Genomic DNA, 23,708 nt, shown 5'->3' with positions numbered 1-23,708 from the left:
CCCCTAAACCCAGTTAATGCTTTCTCTCTTCTCTCTCTCTCTGTCGTGCTCTCTTGCACACAGGCTCTCAAATAAATAAATAAAATCTCAAAAAAAAAAAACAAAAAAAAAAAACAAAAAACCCCTGACTTTTTAAAAGATAAATCTATTTGGCAAATGTCAAATTATTTAGATAATAACACTGTGCTTTTTTGAATCTTTAAAATCATTGTTTTAGGTTAGAAAGGATTGAACATTTAAAATAACTTTTACGTTGTGTAGTAGAAGGTTATTTTTATTATTATATACAGGTTTATTAGTAAGTAGGCATGAGTGTTGTTTGACATAAGCTATGACCAGAGAGAAACAGTCCTATTTCAAGGAGGGGAAGCCAGCTTGAATTATTCTTACTTAATTTAAAAGCTTCCATCCATATCTGTGGGTCTGCATTTGTGCTGCCTAAGCTCACCCTTTATTCCAGACGCTTTGTGGCTTCTCTGACAGCCCTCTTTCATATGTATTTTACGTTTTCGCCATGTAGGTCTTTCACAGTTCTGCAGCCCCAGGCGGGCATTCTCTGAGCAGGGTCCGCTCCGCCTGATCAGGAGCGCCTCTTTCTTTGCAGGTTTGCCATGTGCTGTGTGGGTAGACTAGCTGGTGTGCTCCAGTGGCTAGAATCTGTAGTTAAGCTGTGGAAACAAGAGAGTAGATAAATGCATTTGAAGAGGGTGTGGTTAAGAAAACATTGTTTATCAAGTGTAAGAACTTAATTTCCTTTCTACTGAGTATGTTCTTAAAACTTTCCAGAAATTTCAGTTATCAGTAGAATTGACATTTTCATGTAATTTGTTTATTTCATATCTCATTATAAAATAATGATTTTAACTTTAGAATCCTAACCAAATTTTAGTATGAACATTATTTCTTAACAATACCAGTTAGAATTTCTCATGTGACATGCTCTTGTTTCCATGGCTGAGTAGCTTTTGTGTACTCATAGTTCACCAATTGCAGAAAATGTTCTCAGTCACTATTTTAAAATTTCTGATCTGTTATTCCATAAGAACGATTTCTCTTGGAGCTAAGATTTAGATGAACAAGCACCATTATATCAACCTGTAAAAGGCATATGTGAGTGTATTTGTTTATATCATTAAATTGATGATTGTAGAGTGTTTTTATGCCTTGTGTCCAGGGAGTTGTATCTAACTTCTTGTTTTAATTAATATTCACTTTCCTTGCAAATATGAGATAGGAATAATACATATTTATTACAGAAAATTTGAAAAATATGAGAAATGGGCAAAAAAATATATATTAGCCATTGTGTCAGCTAGAATTAACCTTTCTGAAAAAAACACCATAATTTAATTTGGATCATACCATTCAAATGGTCTTCTTAAAATTTCTATTTTGAGGAATTTTTAAACATACATTAATATTGGCAGAATAGTAAAGTGAACCACCACATACCCATTATTTACCTCCAGGAATCATTCTTATTAAGTTCAAAAGCATGCTTTTTGGTCATTTAGTAGCCTATTGTGAGTATTTTCCTTTTAACATCCCTTGCTTCTTTAGATAATATATCATATTTTCATATTATATGTCAGTCTTCACCTAGATCTCAAAGCTTGTTCAACTGAGTGATAGCTCTTGGTGTTGGGTTTGTGCCATGCTATTGAAAAAAAAAATAAAGGAATGCAATGAGATGAGCATGATTTCATTTGCTACATAAAAGCAGCAACACTACCCTGGATAGCATTATATGCTCTGACAATTTTGTCTTAATTCACAGTTCACAGCAACCCAATGGACATGCCTGGAAGAGAGCTGAATGAGGACAGAGACAGTGGCATAGCACGTTCTGGTAATGCCAAGTTCATGTGTTAATCTAGTTTTCTTATGAGATCACTGTTATCCAACAATGATTTTTATTTTTTCCTTTACCATCCAATTTCATGTACAGTTTGTTAGTATTGATATTAGCCTTGTAAGAGAATTGTAATGACAGAGAGAAGTATTTTAAAATTAAAATTTTCATGTTTACTGTTACATATGCCTGGTGGAATATGGCCTAGATCAGTGGACATTGGCTTAGACTTAGACAATATAAGAAAAAGTATTGCTCAAGAGATGGCTTAAATAGTAGAAAAGACACATTTGGTTATAGCTGCTTACTCTTAACTGGAGTTTTAAGTTGTCAGAGTATCTTTTGCCCAGAAAAGCTTAGGCATTTTGGATCAATGCTATATATATATAGCTTTCAAGTATGGGCTCCTGAAATACAGACTAACAAATCTTTATTGAAACATGGAAGAGATTAAAAGAAAAAAAAAAAAAAAGGTAAACCTTGCATTCTACCTTTAAGAAGCACAGAGTTTACAGAGAGAACAGTTAGGAAAATTGTCCTCCATTGTATCATGTGTTCTGATAGACCTGTGCAGAGAGGTTTAGGGAAAGGAAAACTGACTTAGCCTGGGCTAGGGACAGGGTGCCAGTAATGCTTTATAGAGGGATAATACTTGAGGCTTTGCCATTGCTAAGGTCCTTTTTCCCTTCTTAGCAAGGTATTAACATTAAGGTAGTTGGGAGATTCCTAAAGAATGTCATATATGTCCCATGCAGGAGTGGGGGTAGGGGAAGGTTGCAGAGTGTCAGCTTTTGCTTTGTCCTCACCCAGCCTTCTGTTCCCTCATCAGATTGATCTGTAAGGCTTTTTCAAGCCATAACTTCACATACACCTTTTAAATTAATTGTGTATTTTCTTCTTTTTCCAGTAGGGTTATTTTTAATACCGGACTCTGGTAATACATAGTTTTTTTCCAAATTTAGTTTAGCATTTGATTTTTCACTGAAGCATCCCCAGGTTAGTTATACATATCCAGTCTTAGACTTTGACAACACTTACTTATAATACTAATAAAAATGTGGTCTTTTCAAGGAAGTAGTTTAGAATTAATTCATTGATGATCCACATAGTTGTATGGCACATAAAGCTCTTTCTTTATTGTTGGATTTGTTGGCAAGAATTGAAATGAACAATTCTTCATAGTGAGTCTGTTAGTTTTCACTCCTGATATCCAAAAGTAATATACCATCTGATGTGCTTCCCTGTTTTTGATTACCTCACAAATTTTCAGTATGTGATTGTAATTATGAAAATGGGAATTTAAAATATAGCCAAAGAAAAGCAGACCGTTAATGTCTTTCGCTTTCTAGATCCAGCACAGAGAAGGAGAGGATTCCTAGTCTAATGAAAAACAAAGGGTTGTAGCTTTTGACATTCCAGGCAAGAAAGAGTTTCTGGAGAAGGGGTATTTGGGAAGAGCATAATCCTCACAGTTAAGGGATTACAGCAGTTATAATCATAATGGGTTCTATTGGAATATGTCTGTCACCGCTTATTCTCTGGAGCAATCTAATCTATTTTTGGAACTTAGTACATATAGTCATGACTATTATTGAAAGGGGCTAAACATTCACAGGCTTGACTACCTGTGTAGAAGCAGTTCATCAGTAGAGTTAATTCTTGAATAATGTGTTGGTAAGGGGTGCAAACTTCCTCTCCCCCTGTGCAGTAAAAAAATCTGTACATAACGTTTGACTTCCTAAAAACTCAACTACTAATAGCCTACTGTTGACTGGAAGCCTTACTGATAATATGAACAGTCAATTAACATATATTTTATATGTTATATGTATTGGATACTGTATTTTTACAATAACATAGAGAAAAATGTGGTTAAGAAAATCATAAAGAAGGGAACTTGGGTGGCTCAGTGGGTTAAGCCGCTGCCTTCGGCTCAGGTCATGATCTCAGGGTCCTGGGATTGAGTCCCACATCAGGCTCTCTGCTCGGCGGGGAGCCTGCTCCTCTCTCTCTCTCTCTGCCAGCCTCTCTACCTACCTGTAATCTCTCTTTGTCAGATAAATAAATAAAATCTTAAAAAAAAAAAAAAAAGAAAATCATAAGGAAGGGCCCTTTGTGGCTCAGTGGGTTAAAGACTCTGCCTTCGGCTCAGGTCCTGGTCTCAGGATCCTGGGATTGAGCCCTGCCTGCATCGGACTCTCCACTCAGCAGGGAGCCTGCTTCCTCCTCTCTCTGGCTGCCTCTCTGCCTACTTGTGATCTCTGTCTGTCAAATAAATAAATAAAATCTTAAAAAGAAAAAATCGTAAAGAAAATAGATTTGTAATTCTATACTGTATTTATCGAAAAAACCCCCCAAAACTCAAACATATGTTAAATAGCTCTGCACATTTCAAACCCATGTTCAAGTGTCAGTGATACTTTTATTCTTTTTATTGAAGTATAGTTGTAAATACAGTTGTGACACACTGTGTTACATCAGTTTTAGATGTACAACATAGGATTTGACAACTTTGTGTGTTATGCTATGCTTACCACAATGTAGCTCCCATCTTCATTTTTATTACAACAATATTAGAGTACCACTGACTCATCCCTAACCTGTCCTTTTTATCCCTGTGACTTATTCATTTCATTACTGGAAGCTTGTATCTCTCACTCCCCCTCACGCAATTTTCCCTTCCCATCTAACCCCCTTCTCTCTGGCAACCATCAATTTGTTCTCTGTGTTAATGGGTCTCTTTCTGCTTTTTGTTTGTTTATTCTGTTTTTTAGATTCCACATACAAGTGATAGCATATGGTATTTGTGTTTCTCTGACTTACTGCACTTAGCTTTATACCCTCTGGGTCCATCCATGTTGTCTCAGATGGCAGTATCTCATTCTATTTTATGATTGGGTAATATGTATATACATCTTCTTTATTGCTTCATCTATCAGTGGACACTTAGATTGCTTAGATTATCTTAGCTCTTGTAAATAATGCTGCAGTAAACTTAGGAGGGCATGTATCTTTTTAGATTACTGTTTTTGTTTTCTTTGTGTAAATACCCAGTAGTGAAATTACTGAGTCATATGGTATTTCTCTTTATAGTTTTTTGAGGAATCTAGTGGCTGTACCAGTTTGTATTTCCACCAACACATGAGGGTCCTTTCTCTTCATATCCTTTCAACATTTGTTATTTCTTGTTGTTTTGGTTTTAGCCATTGTGACAGATAAAAGATGATGTGCTTTTAAATGACATCTTCAAATGACATTCAGAACTTTTGTTCTTAAAATCTAGCTGCTGCATTAAAAGGAATCACATCAGTCCAACAATTATAGTACTGTTTACCCGAAGAATATAAAAATATTAGTTCAGAGGGATACATGCACATTTATGCAGTTTACAATGTATGTTTATAGCAGCATTACTTACAACAGCCAAATTATAGAAACAGCCCCAGTATCCATCAACTGATGAGTAGATATAGGAAGATTTGGTATATTTATACAGTGGACTATTACTAAGACATAAAAAAGAATAAAGTCTTCCATTTGTAACAGCACAGATGGTGGTACAGGGTATTGAGCTAAGGGAAATAAGTCAGTGCGAGCAAGATAAACACGATTTCACTCATATGTAGAATTTAAGAAACAAAACAAATGACGAAGGGAGAAAAAATGAGAGAGAAGCAAACCAAGAAACAGACTCTTAACTACAGAAACTGATGGTTACGAGAAGGAAGGTGAGTGAGGGGATGGGTTAAATAGGGGATGGGCATGCACTTGTTGTGATGAGCAGGGGATGTTGTGTGGAACTGCTGAATCAGTATATTGTCCACTTGAAACTAATATTATACTGTATATTAACTAACTAGAATTTAAATACAAACTTCAAAAAGATAAAATAATTTTAAAAACCTGAATCATCATACTTCTTTAAATTTAAGGACTAAGTATTTAGCTAAGCTAGAGGACAGTCTCATGGCTGAAGAAATAATGCTTGTTTCAAATTAGCCCTTTCTTCTCAAGTAGGGGTGGGAGTAAGACTATAAAAAGGGGAAGGTCTCAGAGTCTCTTTCCAATGCACTATTAATATATGAATTTTCTGCTCTGGGACTTTGCTCCAACAACAATGTTACTTTTTTAAAAGATTTTAAAAAGATTTTAAATCACAGGTAGGTAGAGAGGCTGGCAGAGAGAGAGAGAGGGAGAGGGAAGCAGGCTCCCCGCTGAGCAGAGAGCCCGATGCGGGACTCAATCCCAGGACCCTGAGATCATGACCTGAGCAGAAGGCAGCGGCTTAACCCACTGAGCCACCCAGGCGCCCCAACAATGTTACTTTTTTAAAATGGAAATTTTAGAAGTTCATGAAACAAAATGAAAAATTTGAATCACTATTAAATTTGTTAAAAAGAAATTTATCTTGGGGCCCCTGGGTGGCTCAATTGGTTAAGCTTCTGCCTTCAGCTTAGGTCATGGTCCCAGGGTTCTGGGATCGAACCCCATGTCATGCTCCATGCCCAGCAGGAGCCTCCTTTCCCTTTTTCCCTCCCCCTGCTTGTGCTATCTCTCGCTATGTCTCTCAAATAAATAAATAAAATCTTTTAAAAAATTATCTTTATGCTGAGTTATTATTGATGTATTTTTAAATGTTTACATTATACTTGTTTTTATTTTGACCTGACAGCATCTCTGAGCAGCTTGCTTATTACACCATTTCCCTCTCCAAACTCCTCACTTACCCGAAGTTGTGCCAGCAGTTACCAGCGACGTTGGCGACGCAGCCAAACAACAAGCTTGGAGAATGGGGTATTTCCTAGATGGTAAGCTGGAACCTTCACTATAATAAAATTGAATAGTTCCTTATTTTTTTAAAAAATATTTTATTTATGTATTTGAGAGGGAGAATGAGAGAAAGAGAGAGCGTGAGAGGGGGGACTCAGTCCTGGGGCTCCAGGATCATGACCTGAGCTGAAGGCAGTCGCCTCTGAGCCACCCAGGTGCCCTGAGTAGTTCCTGAAACACAATTCTGAATGATTCTTTTTAGAGTCTGGGTTTGTATTTTGTGTATTTTAAGTCTTGAAACTTTTAAAATATTCCATTTGTTAAATTATTGGTAGTTTTAACTGATATTAGTATATAGTTCAGTGGCATTTTAAGTACCTTCACATTGTTATGCAACCATCGTCATTATTCATGTCCAGAACTTTTTTATTTCCCCAAATTGAAGCTGTACCCGTTAAGCAATAACTCCCCATTCCTCCCTACCCTTGGCTACCATTCAAAATATTATTTTTTGTCTCTCTGAATTTGAGAATTCTCTACAAACCTGATATAAGTGGGATCATAGAATATTTATCCTTTTATATTTAGTTTATTTCAGTTAGCATGACTTCATGGTTCATCTGTGTTGTTGCATGTATTAGGGTTTTATTCCTTTTTAGGGCTGATTAATACTCCATCGTGTGTATATATCACACTTTATTTAGGCACTTGTCTGTTGATGGACATTTGGATTGCTTTCACCTAGCTTTGAGCAGTGACAGTATTGTAGGCAATGAGGTTTATCTGAGGTGTGATTGTTGCTAATTGGATTACTTGCAGCTTTTGCAAATAATGCTGATATGAACATGGGTATACAAATACCCTTTTTGAGTTCCTCCTTTCATTCTTTTTGAGTATATACCCAGATGTGGAATTGCTGGGAGATAGGGTAATTCTGTGGTTAAAGTTTTGTGAAAATTCCATATTGTTTTCTACAGTGGCCAGTTCCATTTTTACATTCTTACCAGAAATGCACAGAATTCTAATTTCTCCACATTCTTTCCAATAGTCATTTTCTGTTTTTTTGATAATAGCTGTCCTGATGGGTATGAAGTGGTATCTTACTGTGGTTTTGATTTTTATTTCACTAATAGCTAGTGTTACTGAGTATGTTTTTATGTGCTTATTGGCTGTGTGTCTGTCTTTTGGAGAAATGCCTGTTACAAGTGTTGTGCCCATTTTTTATTTAGGTTTATTGGTTGAAGTATAGGAGTTCTTTACATATTCTAGATATTAATCCTTTATCAGACATATGCTTGGCTGAATTTTTTCCCATTCCATGGGTAGTCTTTTCATTCTCTTGACAGTGTCCTTTGGTACACAGCAGTTTAAATTTTATGTAGTCCAGTTTATTTCTTTTTTCTTTAGTTATCTGTACTTTTGAGTGTCATATCCAGGAAGTCATTGCCAAATTCAGTATCTTAAAGATTTTACCCTATGTTTTTCCCAAAAGTTTTTATAGTGTTAGCCCTTCTATTTAGGTGTTTGATTAATGTACTGCATGTTTTGATACTTCAGTTTTTTGTGTTTGTAATTAGGCAAGTTCATTCATTCTTTAAAGATCTTTTTTTTAGTCTATGTTAAGCAGCTATAAATAATGTAACTTCTTGTTTCCTCTTTTACTTAATCCCTTTAGTCCTTTTTTTTTTTTTAATTTCTGGAATCAAAAGGAGAGACATAAGTAGATCATAGAACAGTGAATTACATCAGACTCAGTTATACACCTAAAAATTCAGGCATTTTAGATTGGTTATGAATTGGAAGTTACCTCCTTTTTTTAGTGACTTCTAATTTAACAAAATGTTCCCAATCTGACTCTCTGTTAAAATTTCTTATAAAAATGTGAGTATGGGGGGGCGCCTGGGTGGCTCAGTGCTTAAGCCTCTGACTTTGGCTCAGGTCACGATCCCAGGGTCCTGGGATCGAGCCCCACATCCCGCTCTCTGCTTGGCGGGGAGCCTGCTTCCTCCTCTCTCTCTCTCTCTCTCTGCCTAACTCTCTGTCTACTTGTGATCTCGGTCTGTCTAATAAATAAAATAATTTAAAAAAATGTGAGTATGAAAGAAAAGCCAGTAGATTGCTAAATGAGATAGCAGTTGATATGCATTTTTAGATTTACTTGATAAAACAGAAAAAAAAATACTTAGTGTACATTTAGTTAGCAAGGACTCAAACTATGAATTTAATTATTTTTGTATTTTTTTAATTAAAAAAAAACATTTATTTTTAAGGTCTATAGAAGAAAGCTTTAATCTGTCAGATGAAAGCTGTGGCCCTAACCCAGGAATTGTGAGAAAAAAGAAGATTGCAATTGGGGTAATCTTTTCATTATCCAAAGATGAAGATGAAAATAACAAATTTAATGAATTCTTTTTTTCACATTTTCCTCTCTTTGAAAGCCACATGAACAAACTAAAGAGTGCAATAGAACAGGTAAGCACAGTCATGTTGTTGGTTTGTTAATGTCCTTTATTTTCCTCTGAATCTTATTCTCCTTATTTAGTATTATGTTTATTCATTTGGCAGAAAAATTAACAGCCACAGTTGCAATTACCCTACAAAGTGCTCTGGAGATGCAAAATAGACTTCAGCTCTTTTCAGGGAGCTTACTGCCTAATATATGTTACAAAGTCATTCATCCATTCATGACAAGCACTATTCTAGCAAGTGTAGGTAATATGGGAAAAAAGCAACACTCTAGACCTCATGAGGCAGCAAATAAACAAATGAATTTATAAGTTTTATTTTATGATTATGGTTATTTTTATTTTTACTTTTTTTTTTTGAGAGAGAGAGCATGCATGCACAAGCAGAGAGAAAGGCAGAGGAAGAGGGAGAGAGAGAATGTTAAGCAGGCTCCACACCCAGCACAAAACCTCTTGCAGGACTCTGTCTCATGACCCTGAGATCATGACCTGAGCCAAAATCAAGAGTCAGACACTTAACCAATTAAGCCACCCAGGTGCCCCAAATATATGATTTTTGATGATAATAAATGTTATGGAGAAAAATAAAATGGGTTTATAAGGAATGCTGGATGGAGATATTCTGATTTTTGTTGCCTAATCATGATGGTTCCTGATAGAATGACATTTGATCCAGAGATATGGAAGAAGTGAGATGCAACTATATGAGGGAATCTAGGCAGGGGCAAAGGCCTGAGTCAGGAGTAACCCTGATGCTTGAGCAAGGTAAGGAGGCCAAAGTGGCTGGTTTAGAAGTAACTTCAGATTATGTACACACTTTTAGGATACCATCGCAAGGGCACTAGCATTTACTCTTAAGATGGGAAACCAAAGCAGAGGAATGACAGTGTTTATGAGGTTCACTCCTACTGCTTATGAAGAATAGACTTCCAGAGGCAAAGGTGGATGCTATGAGAATAAAATAGGAGACTGTTGCAGTGATACAGTGAGAGATGTTGGATACTCAAACCAGTTAGGTGATAGAATTGATGAGTAGTGATTGGATTCTGGATATGTTTTGAAAATAGGGCTAATGAGATTAGTTGATGGACTCAATTGGTGTGTGTGGGAAGGAGAACAGTACAGGTTGGCTTGAGATTTTTCTCTTGAGCAGTAAGAAGGATGGAGTTACCGGTAGTAAGATGGAACAGGTTGGGTGGAGGAAAGTCAGGTATTCGTTTGAAAGGCCTCTTGGACATCTAAGTGGTTATATGAGTCTAGAGTTTAGGAGATCAGGCTAGGTAGTCATCAGTGCATTGATGGTATTTGAAGACATGAAACTGAGGAATAGAAGCAAGGAGAGGAGATCCTACACTTGATCTGTGGAGCATTTCAGCAGTTAAAATTTGAAGAGTTGAGAAAGAACTGCAGAGAGTAATGGAATTGGCCATTCAAGTAACAGGAAAAATAAGATAGAATACTTTTTTGAGGGGCGCCAAATGAAGGGAAAGATTTAAGAATGTAAGAGTGATAGTTGTGTCTCGTGCTGCTGATAGTGGATATGATAAATTTATATACAAGTAAAATTATGAATATAAGATAGATCATAAGAATAACTAAAAAAGACAAGCTCATAGGAAAAGAAGAGGACTTCCTTTTGAGAAGATGTCACATTTGGACTGGATCTTAAAGGATATGTAGGACTTTTAAAACGTAAAACTTTGAGAATTGAATATAGCTGAATAGCAAGAAAATTGATATACTTGCCACCCAAAAATAACTCTGTAACATTTTGCTTAAAGTCTTCCCAGGCCTTTTCTATGTATATTTTATTTTTACTCGATTGGGATTGTTTTGTGTCCATATTATTTTAATTATGTGCCCATTTTTAAAAACTCATCATTGTTAACATATACACTTCTCATGTCATTGTAAATTGTTCTTAAATATATTTGAGAGGATTTCCTCAAGTAACAGTTTTTAAGTCATTTTTACTCTTTCATAATTGTAACTACACTGTAATTAATACTGTGCTGAAGTTTCCCTATTATTTTTAAGAGATTCCCAGGAAGTTAAAGTAACAAATCATTGGGAATAACTAAATTCTTAATCCCATTGACAGTATACAGAAGGGAAAGGATAGAAGAGGGGTAGTGGGTGGTATGGTTGACAGAATTTATGAGACCCAGACCACAAAGAATCTCGAATGCTAACCAGGAGTTTTGACATTGTTGTTAAAGCCGTCTCTAAATTGTGCTTTCGGAAGATTAATTTAGCTGTATGTTTTTTTTTTTTTAAGAGAGTAGAATTCAGAAGGCTAGGGAGAGGAGGACCAATTAGAATGGTCTTAAAAACAGGGTGCATTTTGGTAACCCAGCAGTGACTAAGTCTCATCTGCCTCCAGAGAGTTACACTGATGTTTGTTATTCACGTTAAATTGTCAGAGGACAAATAGATCATTAGCAGTACATCTTTAATTGAACAAATGAGTAATGGCCATTTTTGCTTTTTTCAGAAGTTAGACCTTGGTGACATTTTCTTCAGTTGGCAGCTGTCCCTTTTTGTAATCAATGTTGCCAAAGTCAATACACATAATACTTAGCTGCGAATGAAGTGACATTTTGAGTCACCGGGAGAATGGTTTGAAGTTTTGTATAAAACTTGAAATATTCAGGCAGTATAGAACTCATTATAGATTACTTTTTACATGTTTTAATGCTTTGACCATTTTATAACCAAAAAGCATACATTGCAATCCTTATAGTTGTTTCAGTATTTGTTCAGCAAGTTTAAAATCTCATTTTCTTACTATAACTGAAAAATAAAGCTTAATGGATGAGTATCTTTATATAAATAAACAGAACTTAATTTTAAAAGTTCTATAGCTGTTAATTAGTGATAGAATATCGTAAACAGTGGACCATACAGAGAAGTTTTCTTTTAGGGTCAGTTTTGACAGTATCATTTATTTGTTGTTGTTTTTTTTTAATGAAAATAAGTGGATTTTGTTTCTCAGTACCTTGGGAATTATTTTGAAGCTTGTGCCACCTTTTGAGATCTATACTGTAATTGTACATTTTTACTGCTGATAAAGTTTAATGTTTAGTTTTAGCTAAAGAATATTCACTCCTTTTTTTTTTTTTAAATAAATTGGGAATCTCAACAGTTTATGAAAACAAAGTTTCACATTTACCTTATGAAGCTTTTAGATGTGCATGAATATGATTTCTGGCCTTAAAGTAGTCTGACCTCTGAAATACATGTTTAAAATTTTTTAAATTGATTTTTAATTACATAAGTAATGCAGAAATCCATTCTCTTTAAAATGTCTAAAAAAAGTTCTTTTTGACATTCACATCCTAATCCTGATCCACTTTTTGTCTGTATAAAGCAAAACCTCTCAACCTTGGCTAAATATGTTTTTAATAAAGAAAATATTATTAATAACTTGAGATATTTTTCAATAGAATCCTAATATTTTAGATTTTTAAAAAGGTATACTTAACGAGCTATTCTCTGTGAGAATGCTATAGGAAAATGCCATTGTTACTGAGTTATTATATCTTGCTCTGTATGTTAAAAAAACAAAAACAAAAACAGAAAATGGTGGTTTTATGTAACCCAGAAACTGTTAACATCATTTTTTTTATGTTAGTATTGCCATTTGAGAGTTTCAGTAAGAGATTTAACATTTGAAAAATTTGAATTTTGTTGTAACTGCTAATGATCAGATGTGCAAAAAAGAAAGCCTCTGTAAATGTATGTACCTTCTTTACATGATGGTAGAGTGTTGTGGAAATAAGTGATTTTGTCCTTCACTTTTTTTTTTCTCCCATTTTTTGCTTGTGATCAGTATAAGAATTAACTATTTCATTGCTTCCAAGGCTATGAAAATGAGCCGGAGATCAGCTGATGCCAATCAGAGGAGTTTGGCATATAATCGAATAGTTGATGCCCTAAATGAATTCAGGTACATATTCTCTAGCTTTTCATAATTTAGAGTTGTCTAGTAGTGTACACAGGAAGATTTATTTTCTTTAGGTTTTTCTGATAAAATTATTTAAATTTCTTGGTCCCATGGACAAGAGAAGGTATAAATCACTAGGCCACTGGCTTCTGTTATTAAGTATCACTTGTTTTAGGGATTCAGGCATATTTGGGATTCATCAGGGGCATGGTTTTAGTACCAAAGCATTTCAGAAACAAATATGACTAGAGGAGGGAGACCCTTGTTCGCCAGAAACATGCTTTGTCCTCTCTCTTGGGTTAAGTGTACCACTTAAGGTTTATTATTACCAGTAGTTTATGTATCTCATTTTTTTTTTTTTTAAGATTTTATTTATTTATTTGACAGACAGAGATCACAAGTAGGCAGAGAGGCAGGCAGAGAGAGAGAGAGGAGTTAGCAGGCTCCCCGCAGAGCAGAGAGCCCCATGCGGGGCTCGATCCCAGGACCCCGGGATCATGACCCGAGCCGAAGGCAGAGGCCTTAACCCACTGAGCCACCCAGGTGCCCCTATGTATCTCATTTTTAGAAAAACTGGCTATGTATTTGTTGTGGTCCCATATTGGGGCAGAGATCTCCTGGATTGTTGGTTTAAATGGACTATTACATTTTGAAGTGAAAGCCTGTTTTAGCTTGTGATATTTCAGGATTGTTATGATGAAACTTTAGGCATGTCATACACAACCAGACACTCAGACACACACGGATACACACACATATTTTGTTAATGGAGATGACTAAGGAGTGGTGTGTTTAGTAAATTTGACAGTAAGGGAAAACCTATGTTTGTTTTCAACTTTGCTTGTTTTTTATTTTTCATTTTCCTCATACTATATTATAGTAAACCACAGTGGAAGTAAATCTGGTGTCTTTTTTTTTTTTTTTTAACTTCTCTCAAAATGAGAGACCTTATTGCCTCAATAATGTTCTGTATGATTTTTGAAATTGAGTTATAGAGAAGTGTTAAGTGGAAATTGCATGGTAAAAATAACCTAACCAATATGGAGTATTTTATCATGTTTTAATTTATTTAAGTTGAAAACGTTTACTTTGTGGCTATTGTGTAATAATTATCCACTGGACTCAATTATTGAGAAAGATAAAATTTACTAGTCATTCACCTTTTATTTACTATAATTTTTAGGATAAAGCCATTAAAAGTAAGCTTAAAAATCTTCCATTTTTGTTCAGTAAACTCAGTGATGAGGGTAAATGAAAAACAAATTAGAGAAATCAGTTTTTCTTTTTTGGTCTTGGAAGGAAATAATTTGCGCAAATGCAAATTATATTGGAACTGATGTTTCTGCTATTATTATATTTTAGCATGTTAACTTCAGGCCTGTCCTACGCTACTGAATGAAGCATACTAACAAATACTGTAAAGTATTAAAAATTTTTATAGTTGTAAAATAACCCACATAACATTAAATTTAACGTCTTAACCATTTTTAAGTGTACAGTTCAATAGTGTTAAATTTTATTACAAAACTCCAGAACTTTTTCATCTTGCAACACTGAAACTACATGTACTGAATACTAATTCAGTAATAAAGTATTTTTAATCAGTATGTTCCTTCAGTTCATTGGCATCATTGCTCTTTATATATGAATTATATGTAGAATTATTCATAATTTTATTTGTTCATACCTGTACCTTAAGAATTCAGATTGTTTGGAGAAAGACAACTATCATATGATCTCCCTGATATGAGGAAGTGGAGATGCAACGTGGGGGGTTTGGGGGGTAGGAAAAGAATAAATGAAGCAAGATAGGATCCAGGAGGGAGACAAACTATAAGAGACTCTTAATCTCACAAAACAAACCGAGGGTTGCAGGGGCGGGGGGTGGTGTAGGGAGAGGGTGGTGGGTTTATGGACATTGGGGAGGGTATGTGCTATGGTGAGTGCTGCGAAGTGTGTAAACCTGAGGATTCACAGACCTGTGCCCCTGGCGCTAATAATACATTATATGTTATTAAAAAATAAAAAAGAATTCAAATTGTTATCTTTCAGGTACTGTTTATAATTAAAACATTATAATAAATGTTTCTTATAGATGAAGTATATGGAAAATAAAAATATATTCCCTCAGCATTTCTAGATGGAATTTAGAACAATTTTTAAAAAAGATTTATTTATTTTATTTTAAAGAGAGAGCACGCACACACATGCCACACATGCACATAATTGGGGTGGGTTAGGGGGAGAGGGATTGAGAGAATCTCAAGCTGACTGTGTGTTGAGCCCTGAGCTGGACACGGGGCTCCATCTCACGACCTTGACTGAGATCATGACCTGATCCGAAATCAAGAGTTGGACACTTAACCGTTCAAGCTGCCCAGGTGCCCCATAGTAGTTCTTAAAGTTAGGTAGTAGGAGCCCTCCAACTCTGTTCTTCCCCTTCATTTTATGTTGGTTATTATGCATCTTTTTGCCTCTTCATATAAACTTTAGAATCACTTTGTTGATATCCGCAAAATAACTCGCTGTGATTTTGATTGAGATTGTATTGAATTTCTAGGTCATATTGGGAAAAAGTGGCATCATAGCAATAGAGTCTTCCTATACATGAACATGGAATATCTCTCCATTTATTTAGGTATTCTTTAATTCCTTAAATCAGAGTTTTTTTATGTTTCCTTTTTTTCTATAGATCTTATACTTTTGATGGGGAGGAGTGAGGGGCAGAGGAAAAGAGAGAATCTTAAGCACACTCCACGCCCAGTGCCTACCCTGACACAGGGCTTGATCTCATGACCCAAGCCAGAATCATGAATTGGGCACTTAACTGACTGAGCCAACCAGATGCCCCAGATCTTGTACATTTTAAAAGATTATTACCTAAGTATTTCAGGATGAGGGTTTTTTTGGTATTTAACATAAATGGTACTGTGTTTATAATTTCAAATTTCAACTGTTTGTTGCTGGGATATAAGAAAGCAATGAACTTTCATATATATGTGTATATATTTTTTGAAGTATAGTTGACATACAGTGTTACATTAGTTTCATGTGTACATCATCATGATATGACAATTCTACATATTACTCACTGTTCACCATGATAAGGTAGTCACATCAATGTTAACAACAATATTACTATACTCCTATGCTGTACTTCTCATCTTTGTGACTTTTTTATTTTGTAACTTTGAATTGGCACTTCTTAACCACTTCCCCTATTTCACCCATCTCCCCGCATGATCCTCTGTGGCAACCACCAGTTTATTCTCTGTTTATGAGTTTGTTTCTGTCTGTTTATTTATTTATTTATTTTTAAAAATTTTACCTGTAAGTGAAATCATGTATACTTTTCTGATTTATTTCACTTAGCCTAACACTGTCTATCTATCTATCTATCTCTCATCCCTGTGTCCCTGACCTTTGTATAGTAACCTTAGCTGTGACCTTGTTGTAATCACTTGTTAATTCCTGCAGAGTTTTGGGTGTTGGTTTTTTCTTCCGTTCCCTTCTCTTCTCCTTCCCCTCCCTTCTCCTTTCCCTTCCCTTCCCCATCCCTTCCCTGCTTCCCTTCCTCTCCCCTATTCCCCTTCTTCCCTTCCTTCTTCCCTTCCCTGCTTCTGTCTTCCTCTCCTATCCTTTCCTTTTTTTTTTTTTTTAATAGAGCATGAGCAGTTCAGGGTGGGGGTGTAGAGGGAGAGGTAGAGAGGATCTTAAGTCATCCCTGTGCCCAGCACAGAGCCCTTCAATAGGGGCCCGATCTCACAACCCTGATACTATGACTTGAGCTGAAATCAAGAGTACAGCTCTCAACCAGCTGAGCCACCCAGACGCCCCTCCATTGTACCGTATTTTAGTGGGAAAGCTTCAAGTTCCTCACGATTAAGCATGGTGTTAATGGTAACTTGTTGTAGATAGTCTTTATCAAGGTAAAGAAGTTTCCTTCAGGGCGCCTGTGTGTGGCTCAGTTGGTTAAGTGTTTGCCTTCCACTTGGGTTCTGATCCTAGTATCCCTCAGCAGGGTTCTGCTTCTTCTCCTCCCTCTGTGCTCTCTCTCTCAAGTAAATAAAGTCGTACAAAAAAAAAAAAAGTTTCCTTTATTTCTAGTTTGATGAGAGTTACTAATTACTGACTTAATTTCTTTAATAAGTATAGGACTCTCCAGGTTATCTCTGTCTTATATAATTTTTGGTACTTCTCTGTCTCTCAGGGACCATTAGAGTCAATAAATTGGTGGCCATAGAGTTTATTTTTGCTTAATTATCCTGTAATTGTTTATCAATTAGTAGTAATGACCCATCTTTCATTTCTTGTGTCAGTAATTTGTGTCATTTCTTTTTTCTTGCTTATGTTGGATAGAAGTTTATTACTTTTATTTATCTTTTCAGAGAGTTAGATTTAGTCTTGTTAAGTTTTAATCTGTTGGTATTCTCTTTTCAATTCCAGTGATTCCTGATCTAATTTTTAATACTTCTTTTCTTCTACTTGCTTTAGGTTTATGTTGCTCATCTCTCTTTTGTTTCCCAAAATTAAAACTGAGATTATTGTTTTCAGATGTTTCTTGTTCTTGAATATATGCATTAAGTTCTGTAAATTACCCTATATGCACTGCTTTTGTTCCATACCACAAATTTTGTTAAATCGAATTTTCTTTAAGTTCAAAATATTTCCATCTCTTTCCATCTCTTTGCTTACATTGCTTATATGGTCGTACATGTTAATCTACTTTATTTAGTATATTTAGAGCTATACATTTAGGACCATTTACGTAGCAATCATAGTTATTTCCTTATCTGATAATAACAAAAATCTGTGCCTTAGATCTGAGTTTCATTCTGATGCTTTGTCTCTTCAGACTGTATTTTTATTGTCTTTTAGCAGTATTTTGTTGAAATGGTCCGGTGGTGAGGTGTTGGGCATGGGGGAAGAAGTATTCTATAATCTTGTGATCAGATCGTAGTGTTTTTTAAATGAGCTTGAATTCCTGGATTTTGACCTTCAGAAGCATTTCTTGGTCTTTATTTTGCTCCTGATAGATGAGTGTGGTAGGCCAGTAACAATTGAGTTGTTTAAATGCCCATTTCTTAGGTCAGATAAGACACTGGTATAGTTGGACTTGGACTCTTGGAGGGCAGATGTTTGTTTTGGAGAATGCCCTCAGTGCACTTAAAAATTGTTAGAATTCCTCCCTATCTGAAACACAAAAGGATGTTTCTTTGATCCTCATTCTGGAAATCTGATGGTACTCCCTTAAAGTGTGGCAGTCTTCCTAAAACTGGTACCTAAGGAGTTTTTTACTCATTCAGTGGTAGTTCATATTTATTGTGCTACCAAATTCATCAGTTACTTTTTAAGTGTTCCTACCAGTTATTGGCCTACCAGTTACAGAAGCGTTTGCTTCAGGAAAGGTGGTCTTAGCTATGATTCTTATTTAGTTTTTGGGGTGATGTTTTATCCTCAGACCTCAATTCTGTGATGTAGCTAAGAAAAGTCATTGATTTTCAGTTTGTTCAGCCTTTTTCTTTTGAGGAGTAAAGTGATGAGATGACTTCCAGGCTCTTTACATTTTGGCTAGAATTGGAAGTTCAGATATTTTTTAATCAATATTTTTATGTAAGAGTACATTGAATTGAAATAGAATTGGAATACTTCCATTTAGTTAAAATTCAAATTGATTTTGTTTGGAAGTTAAATTATATTAAATACCACTGATTACAAACAAAAATATGGTGCTGAGCTAATAACCTGGCAAACATAATGAAAACTGTTTCCCAAACTCCTAGAGGTCTAGAGAGCCTTGCATTTTTATTTCACAGTCTGTTTGGGAATTACTAGCTTAAACTGTTTTCAGGGAGAAAAATTGCCAAGCCTATACTACTACAATGCTAGGTATACTTGCAATCCTGCATTGTACAGGAGTTTCGGCTGTATAGCCCTGAGAGTGGATGTCCGAGTCAGCATTTGAGAATAATTTTACTTTGAAGTAATGAGTTTCTGGGCTTAGAAATTCTTCAGAGAGATTATATGCAGTGGGAAAAGTTCTTATGTTTCATTGGAAATAAGACATGTTGAACCTAATACCATATTAAGTTAAAACATTATTAGCTGGGTACAGTGGTTTTTTATGTATTTCTTATGGTTTATGACAGCTTTGCTCTTCACACATTCCCTTATAGCCTAGTTCATCTGTATTTACATAGCTGGAAAGTTTTACTTTAAACTGCATAACCCAGAAGAAGAATTCTAGAGTGATTTCTCTTTGAGAAACCTATAAGCTATGCCTTTGTCATGGAAGTGAGTGATTTTGAGAAGTATGAAAAGTTTTAATCTTTCCAATTTCTAAATTTAATCTGTAGTTTTCCTGGAAGTTCAACCAAAGATTCTTAAGAGTTTTGCTTTTCCTCAAGTGGATAGTATAACTTTAAAGTAAAAGAAATGTGCTATGAATGATTGGGTATTTTGTTAATAATATTTTAAATTTGTTATTTTATTTGTATTGTTCAGTTGACTTTAGACTGGAATTATTACAAATATGTGTTTGAATAATTCTTTCTGCTTATATGCCTTAAAGAATTCTGCAGTATTCTGAGTTTCACATTTTGCAGTATTACAAAACAGTCAGTACTTGCCCGTGCACTTGGAAATGTTACTTTGCGTTATTGGATTGATAGTTTCTTCTCTGCAGTCACAAATGTTGTGGAAAAAGGCCAAATGTCCCTATTTGAGGTCTGAGGAAACTGTCATCATAGATCCAGCTGAGGTTACTAGCATAGTAAATATTGTCAGAAGATTCATTCCTTGTAGAATACCTATGAATTAATTGGTGTGTTATTAGGTAATCTATATGGCCTAGCTTTAGAATTTTAATATTGCCTAGAATTTACAGTATGTGTGAGTTACAAAATCATTGCAAATGTGTGACTATGTACCTTTCCTTTTATACTAGTTTATTTTACTTCAGTTACTATACAGATATGAAAGACTATTTAAGTGAGTTAAGCATTCTTACGTAATCTTAAAAATACTTTATTAGGGGCACCTGGGTGGCTCAGTGGGTTAAATGTCTGACTTTACTTCAGGGTGTGATTTCAGGGTGTGATTTCACTGCCTTTGGTGATGTTTCTAGAAAGAACTTGGCTGGGGCTAAAGTCAAAGAGATTGTTGCCTGTGTTCATCCCAAGGATTTTAATGGATTCCTGTCTCATATTTAGGTCTTTCATCCATTTTGAGTCTACTTTTGTGTGTGGTGTAAGGAAATGGTCCAGCTTCATTTTTCTGTTGTCCAGTTTTCCCAATACCATTTGTTGAGGAGACTGTCTTTTTTCTATTGGGCATTCTTTGCTGCTTTGTCGAAGATCAGTTGACCGTAGAGTTAAGGGTCCATTTCTGGGCACTCTGTTCTATTCCATTGATCTAGGTGTCTGTTTTTGGGCCAGTACTGTTCTGTCTTGATGATTACAGCTTTGTAATAGAGCTCAAAGTCCAGAATTGTGATGTCACCAGCTTTGGTTTTCTTTTTCAACATTCTTTTGGCTGTTTGGGGTCTTTTCTGGTTACATAGAAATGTTAAGATTATTTGTTCCATTTTGTTGAGAAAAGTTGATGATATTTTGATAGAGATTGCAATGAGTGTGTAGATTGCTCTAGGTAGCACAGACATTTTCACAATATTTATTCTTGCAATCCATGAACATGGAACGGTTTTCCATTTCTTTATGTCTTAATTTCTTTTCATGAGTATCCTATAGTTTTCTGAGTACAGATTCTTTGCCTCTTTGGTTAGGTTTATTTCTAGGTGTCTGTGGTTTGGGGTGCAGTTGTAAATGGGATCAACTCTTTAATTTCTCCTTCCTCTGTCTCAGTTAGTGTATAGAAATGCAACTGATTTCAGTGCATTGATTTTATATCCTGACACTTTACTGAATCCCTGTATGAGTTCTATCAGTTTTGGGGGTAGAGTCATTTGGGTTTTCCTCGTAAAGTATTATATCACCTGCAATGAGTGAGCATTTGACGACTTCTTTGCTGATTCAGATGCCTTTTATTTGTTCTTGTTGTCTGGTTGCTGAGGCTAGGACTTCTCGTACTACATTGAATAGCAGTGGGGATAGTGGGCGTCCCTGCTGTGTTCCTGATCTTAGGGGAAAAGCTATCTTTTTCCCCATTGAGAATGATATTCGTTGTGGGTTTTTCATACATTGCTTTCATAATACTGAGGTATGTACCCTTTGTCCCTACACTGTGAAGAGTTGTAATTAAGAAAAGATGCTGTACTTTGTCAGATGCTTTTTCTGCATCTATTGAGAGTATCATTTGGTTCTTGTTCTTTCTTTTATTAATGTATCACATTGATTTGTGGATGATGACCCAACCTTGCAACCCAGGAGTAAATCCTACTGGGTTGTGGTGAATAATCCTTTTAATGTACTGTTGTTCCTATTGGCTAGTATTTTGGTGAGAATTTTTGTATCCATGTTCATCAGGGATATTAGTCTGTGATTCTCTTTTTTCTGTTTTTGGGATCAAGGTAATGCTGGCCTCATAAAATGAGTTTGGAAGTTTTCCTTCCATTTCTATTTTTGGAATAGTTTCAGGAGGCTAGGTATTAATTCTTCTTTAAATGTTTGGTAGAATTCCCCTGGGAAGCCTTCTGGCCCTGGGCTCCTCCTTGTTGGGAGATTTTTTATTACAATATGCTTCAGTTTCCTTACTGTTTATTGGTCTGTTCTGGTTTTTTTTTTCCTGGTTCAGTTTTGATAGTTTATATGTCTTTGGGAATGCATACATTTCTTCCCAATTGTCCAGTTTGCTGGTGTGTAGTTGCTGATAATATGATCTTATAATTGTTTGTATTTCTTTGGTGTTGGTTGTGATCTCTCCTCTTTCATTATGATTTTATTAATTTGGGTCCTTTGTCTTTTCTTTTTGATAAGTCTGGCCAGGGGTTTATCAGTCTTACTAATTCTTTCAAAGAAAATATGCAGGGAATGATCCTAATCTTTTGGTACTAGTTGAGACCTGATTTGTGACCCAGGATGTGATCTGTTCTGGAGAATGTTCCATGTGCACTAGAGAGGAGTGGGTATTCTGTTGCTTTGGGATGGAATGTTCTGAATGTATCTGTGATGTCCTTCTGGTCCATTGTGTCATTTAAAGCCTCTATTTGATCTTTTGCTTAGATGATCTGTCCATTTCAGTGAGGGGGATTGTTAAAGTCCCATACTATCATTGTATTATTGTTGATGTGTTTCCTTGATTTTGTTATTAATTGGCTTACATAATTGCTGCTGCTATGTTTGGAGCATAAATATTTAAAATTATTAAATCTTCTTGCTGGATAGACTCTTTAAGTATGATATCTCTTAATCTCTTATTATAGTCTTCGGTTTAAAATCTAATTTGTCTGTTTTAAGGATTGCCAACCCAGCTTTCTTTGATGTCTATTAGCATGGTAAATTGTTTTACATCCCCTCTCTTTAAATCTGAAGGTGTCTTTGGCTATAAAATGAGTTTCTTAGAGATAGCATTATCGATGGGTCTTATTTTTCTGATACCCTGGGCCCTTGATTGGGGCATTTAGCCCATTTACACTCAGGGTAACTATTGAAAGATGTGCATTTTGTGCCATTGTATTGCATGTAAGGTGACTGAGACTGTTATTGTCTCTGTTCCATTCTATTCGATATTACTTTTAGGCTCTCTCTTTGCTTTAGTGGACCTCTTCCAATATTTGCTTAGGGCTGGTTTGGTGTTCACAAATTCTTTTATCTTTGTGTGTGTGTGGTTTTTTTTTGTTTGTTTGTTTGTTTGTTTGGTTTGGTTTGGTTTTTTGTCGTGGAGCTTTTTATCTATCTTTCTATTTCCACTGACACCCTAGGTGGATATAGTATTCTTGGCCCCATATTTTTCTTATTTAGTGCTCTGGAATATATCATGCCAGTCCTTTCTGGGCTGCAAGGTCTCTGTGGATAGGTCTGCTGCCAATCTAATGTTTTTATTTTTATAGGTTACAGACCTTTTGTCCCGAGCTGCTTTCAGAATTTTCTCTTTTTCACTGAGACTTTTAAGTTTTACTATTAAATGACAGGGTTGACCTATTTTTAATAATTTTGAGGGGATTTTGATGCCTGTTTCCTTCCCCAAATTAGGGGAGTTCTCTGCTATAATTTGCTCCAATGTACCTTCTGCCCCCTTCTCTCTTCTTCTTCTAGGATCCCATTATTCTAATATTTTGTCTTCTGGTATCACTTCTCTCTCAGATTCTCTCCTCGTGATGCAGTAGTTGTTCATCCTCTTTTTCTCAGCTGCTTTATTCTCCATCATTTGGTCTTCTAGATCACTAATTCTCTCTTCTGCCTCATTTATCCTCGCACTTAGAGCCTCCATTTTTTATTGCACCTCATTAAGAGCCTTTTTGATTTCGACTTGGTTAGATTTTACTACTTTTATTTCTCCTGAAAGGGATTCTTTAGTATTGTCTATTCTTTTTTCAGGCCCAGCTAGTATCTTTATAATTGTCATTTTGAACTTTAGTTCCAACATCTTACTAATGTTCATATTGATTAGGTCCCTGGCAGTACCACCTCTTATTCTTTTTTCTGAGGTGAGTTTTTCCATTTTGTTGTCATATCCATAGAAGAAGAGATGAATGAGAGAACAAAATGTTAAAAGGGTA

General features: G+C 35.5%; 1 protein-coding gene across 2 annotated transcripts in view; it reads left to right on the top strand.

Annotated features, from left to right (window-relative positions):
* The window catches only part of FNIP1 (folliculin interacting protein 1), a 156,880-nt gene that overhangs the window by 92,607 nt on the left and 40,565 nt on the right, over positions 1 to 23,708 (top strand). Inside the window, exons 7-11 of one of the 2 annotated variants that reach the window (XM_059174499.1) lie at positions 521 to 604; positions 1,778 to 1,849; positions 6,525 to 6,660; positions 8,893 to 9,094; positions 12,951 to 13,036. In XM_059174499.1, the coding sequence (XP_059030482.1) occupies positions 521 to 604; positions 1,778 to 1,849; positions 6,525 to 6,660; positions 8,893 to 9,094; positions 12,951 to 13,036 (580 nt within the window). The remainder of the gene's footprint in view (positions 1 to 520; positions 605 to 1,777; positions 1,850 to 6,524; positions 6,661 to 8,892; positions 9,095 to 12,950; positions 13,037 to 23,708) is intronic. The other variant, XM_059174500.1, reaches the window with a different exon arrangement.

The sequence above is a fragment of the Mustela lutreola genome, chromosome 5, assembly GCF_030435805.1.
Source record: "Mustela lutreola isolate mMusLut2 chromosome 5, mMusLut2.pri, whole genome shotgun sequence".
Taxonomy (NCBI): domain Eukaryota; kingdom Metazoa; phylum Chordata; class Mammalia; order Carnivora; family Mustelidae; genus Mustela; species Mustela lutreola.
This window is presented reverse-complemented; position numbering and strand designations above follow the sequence as displayed.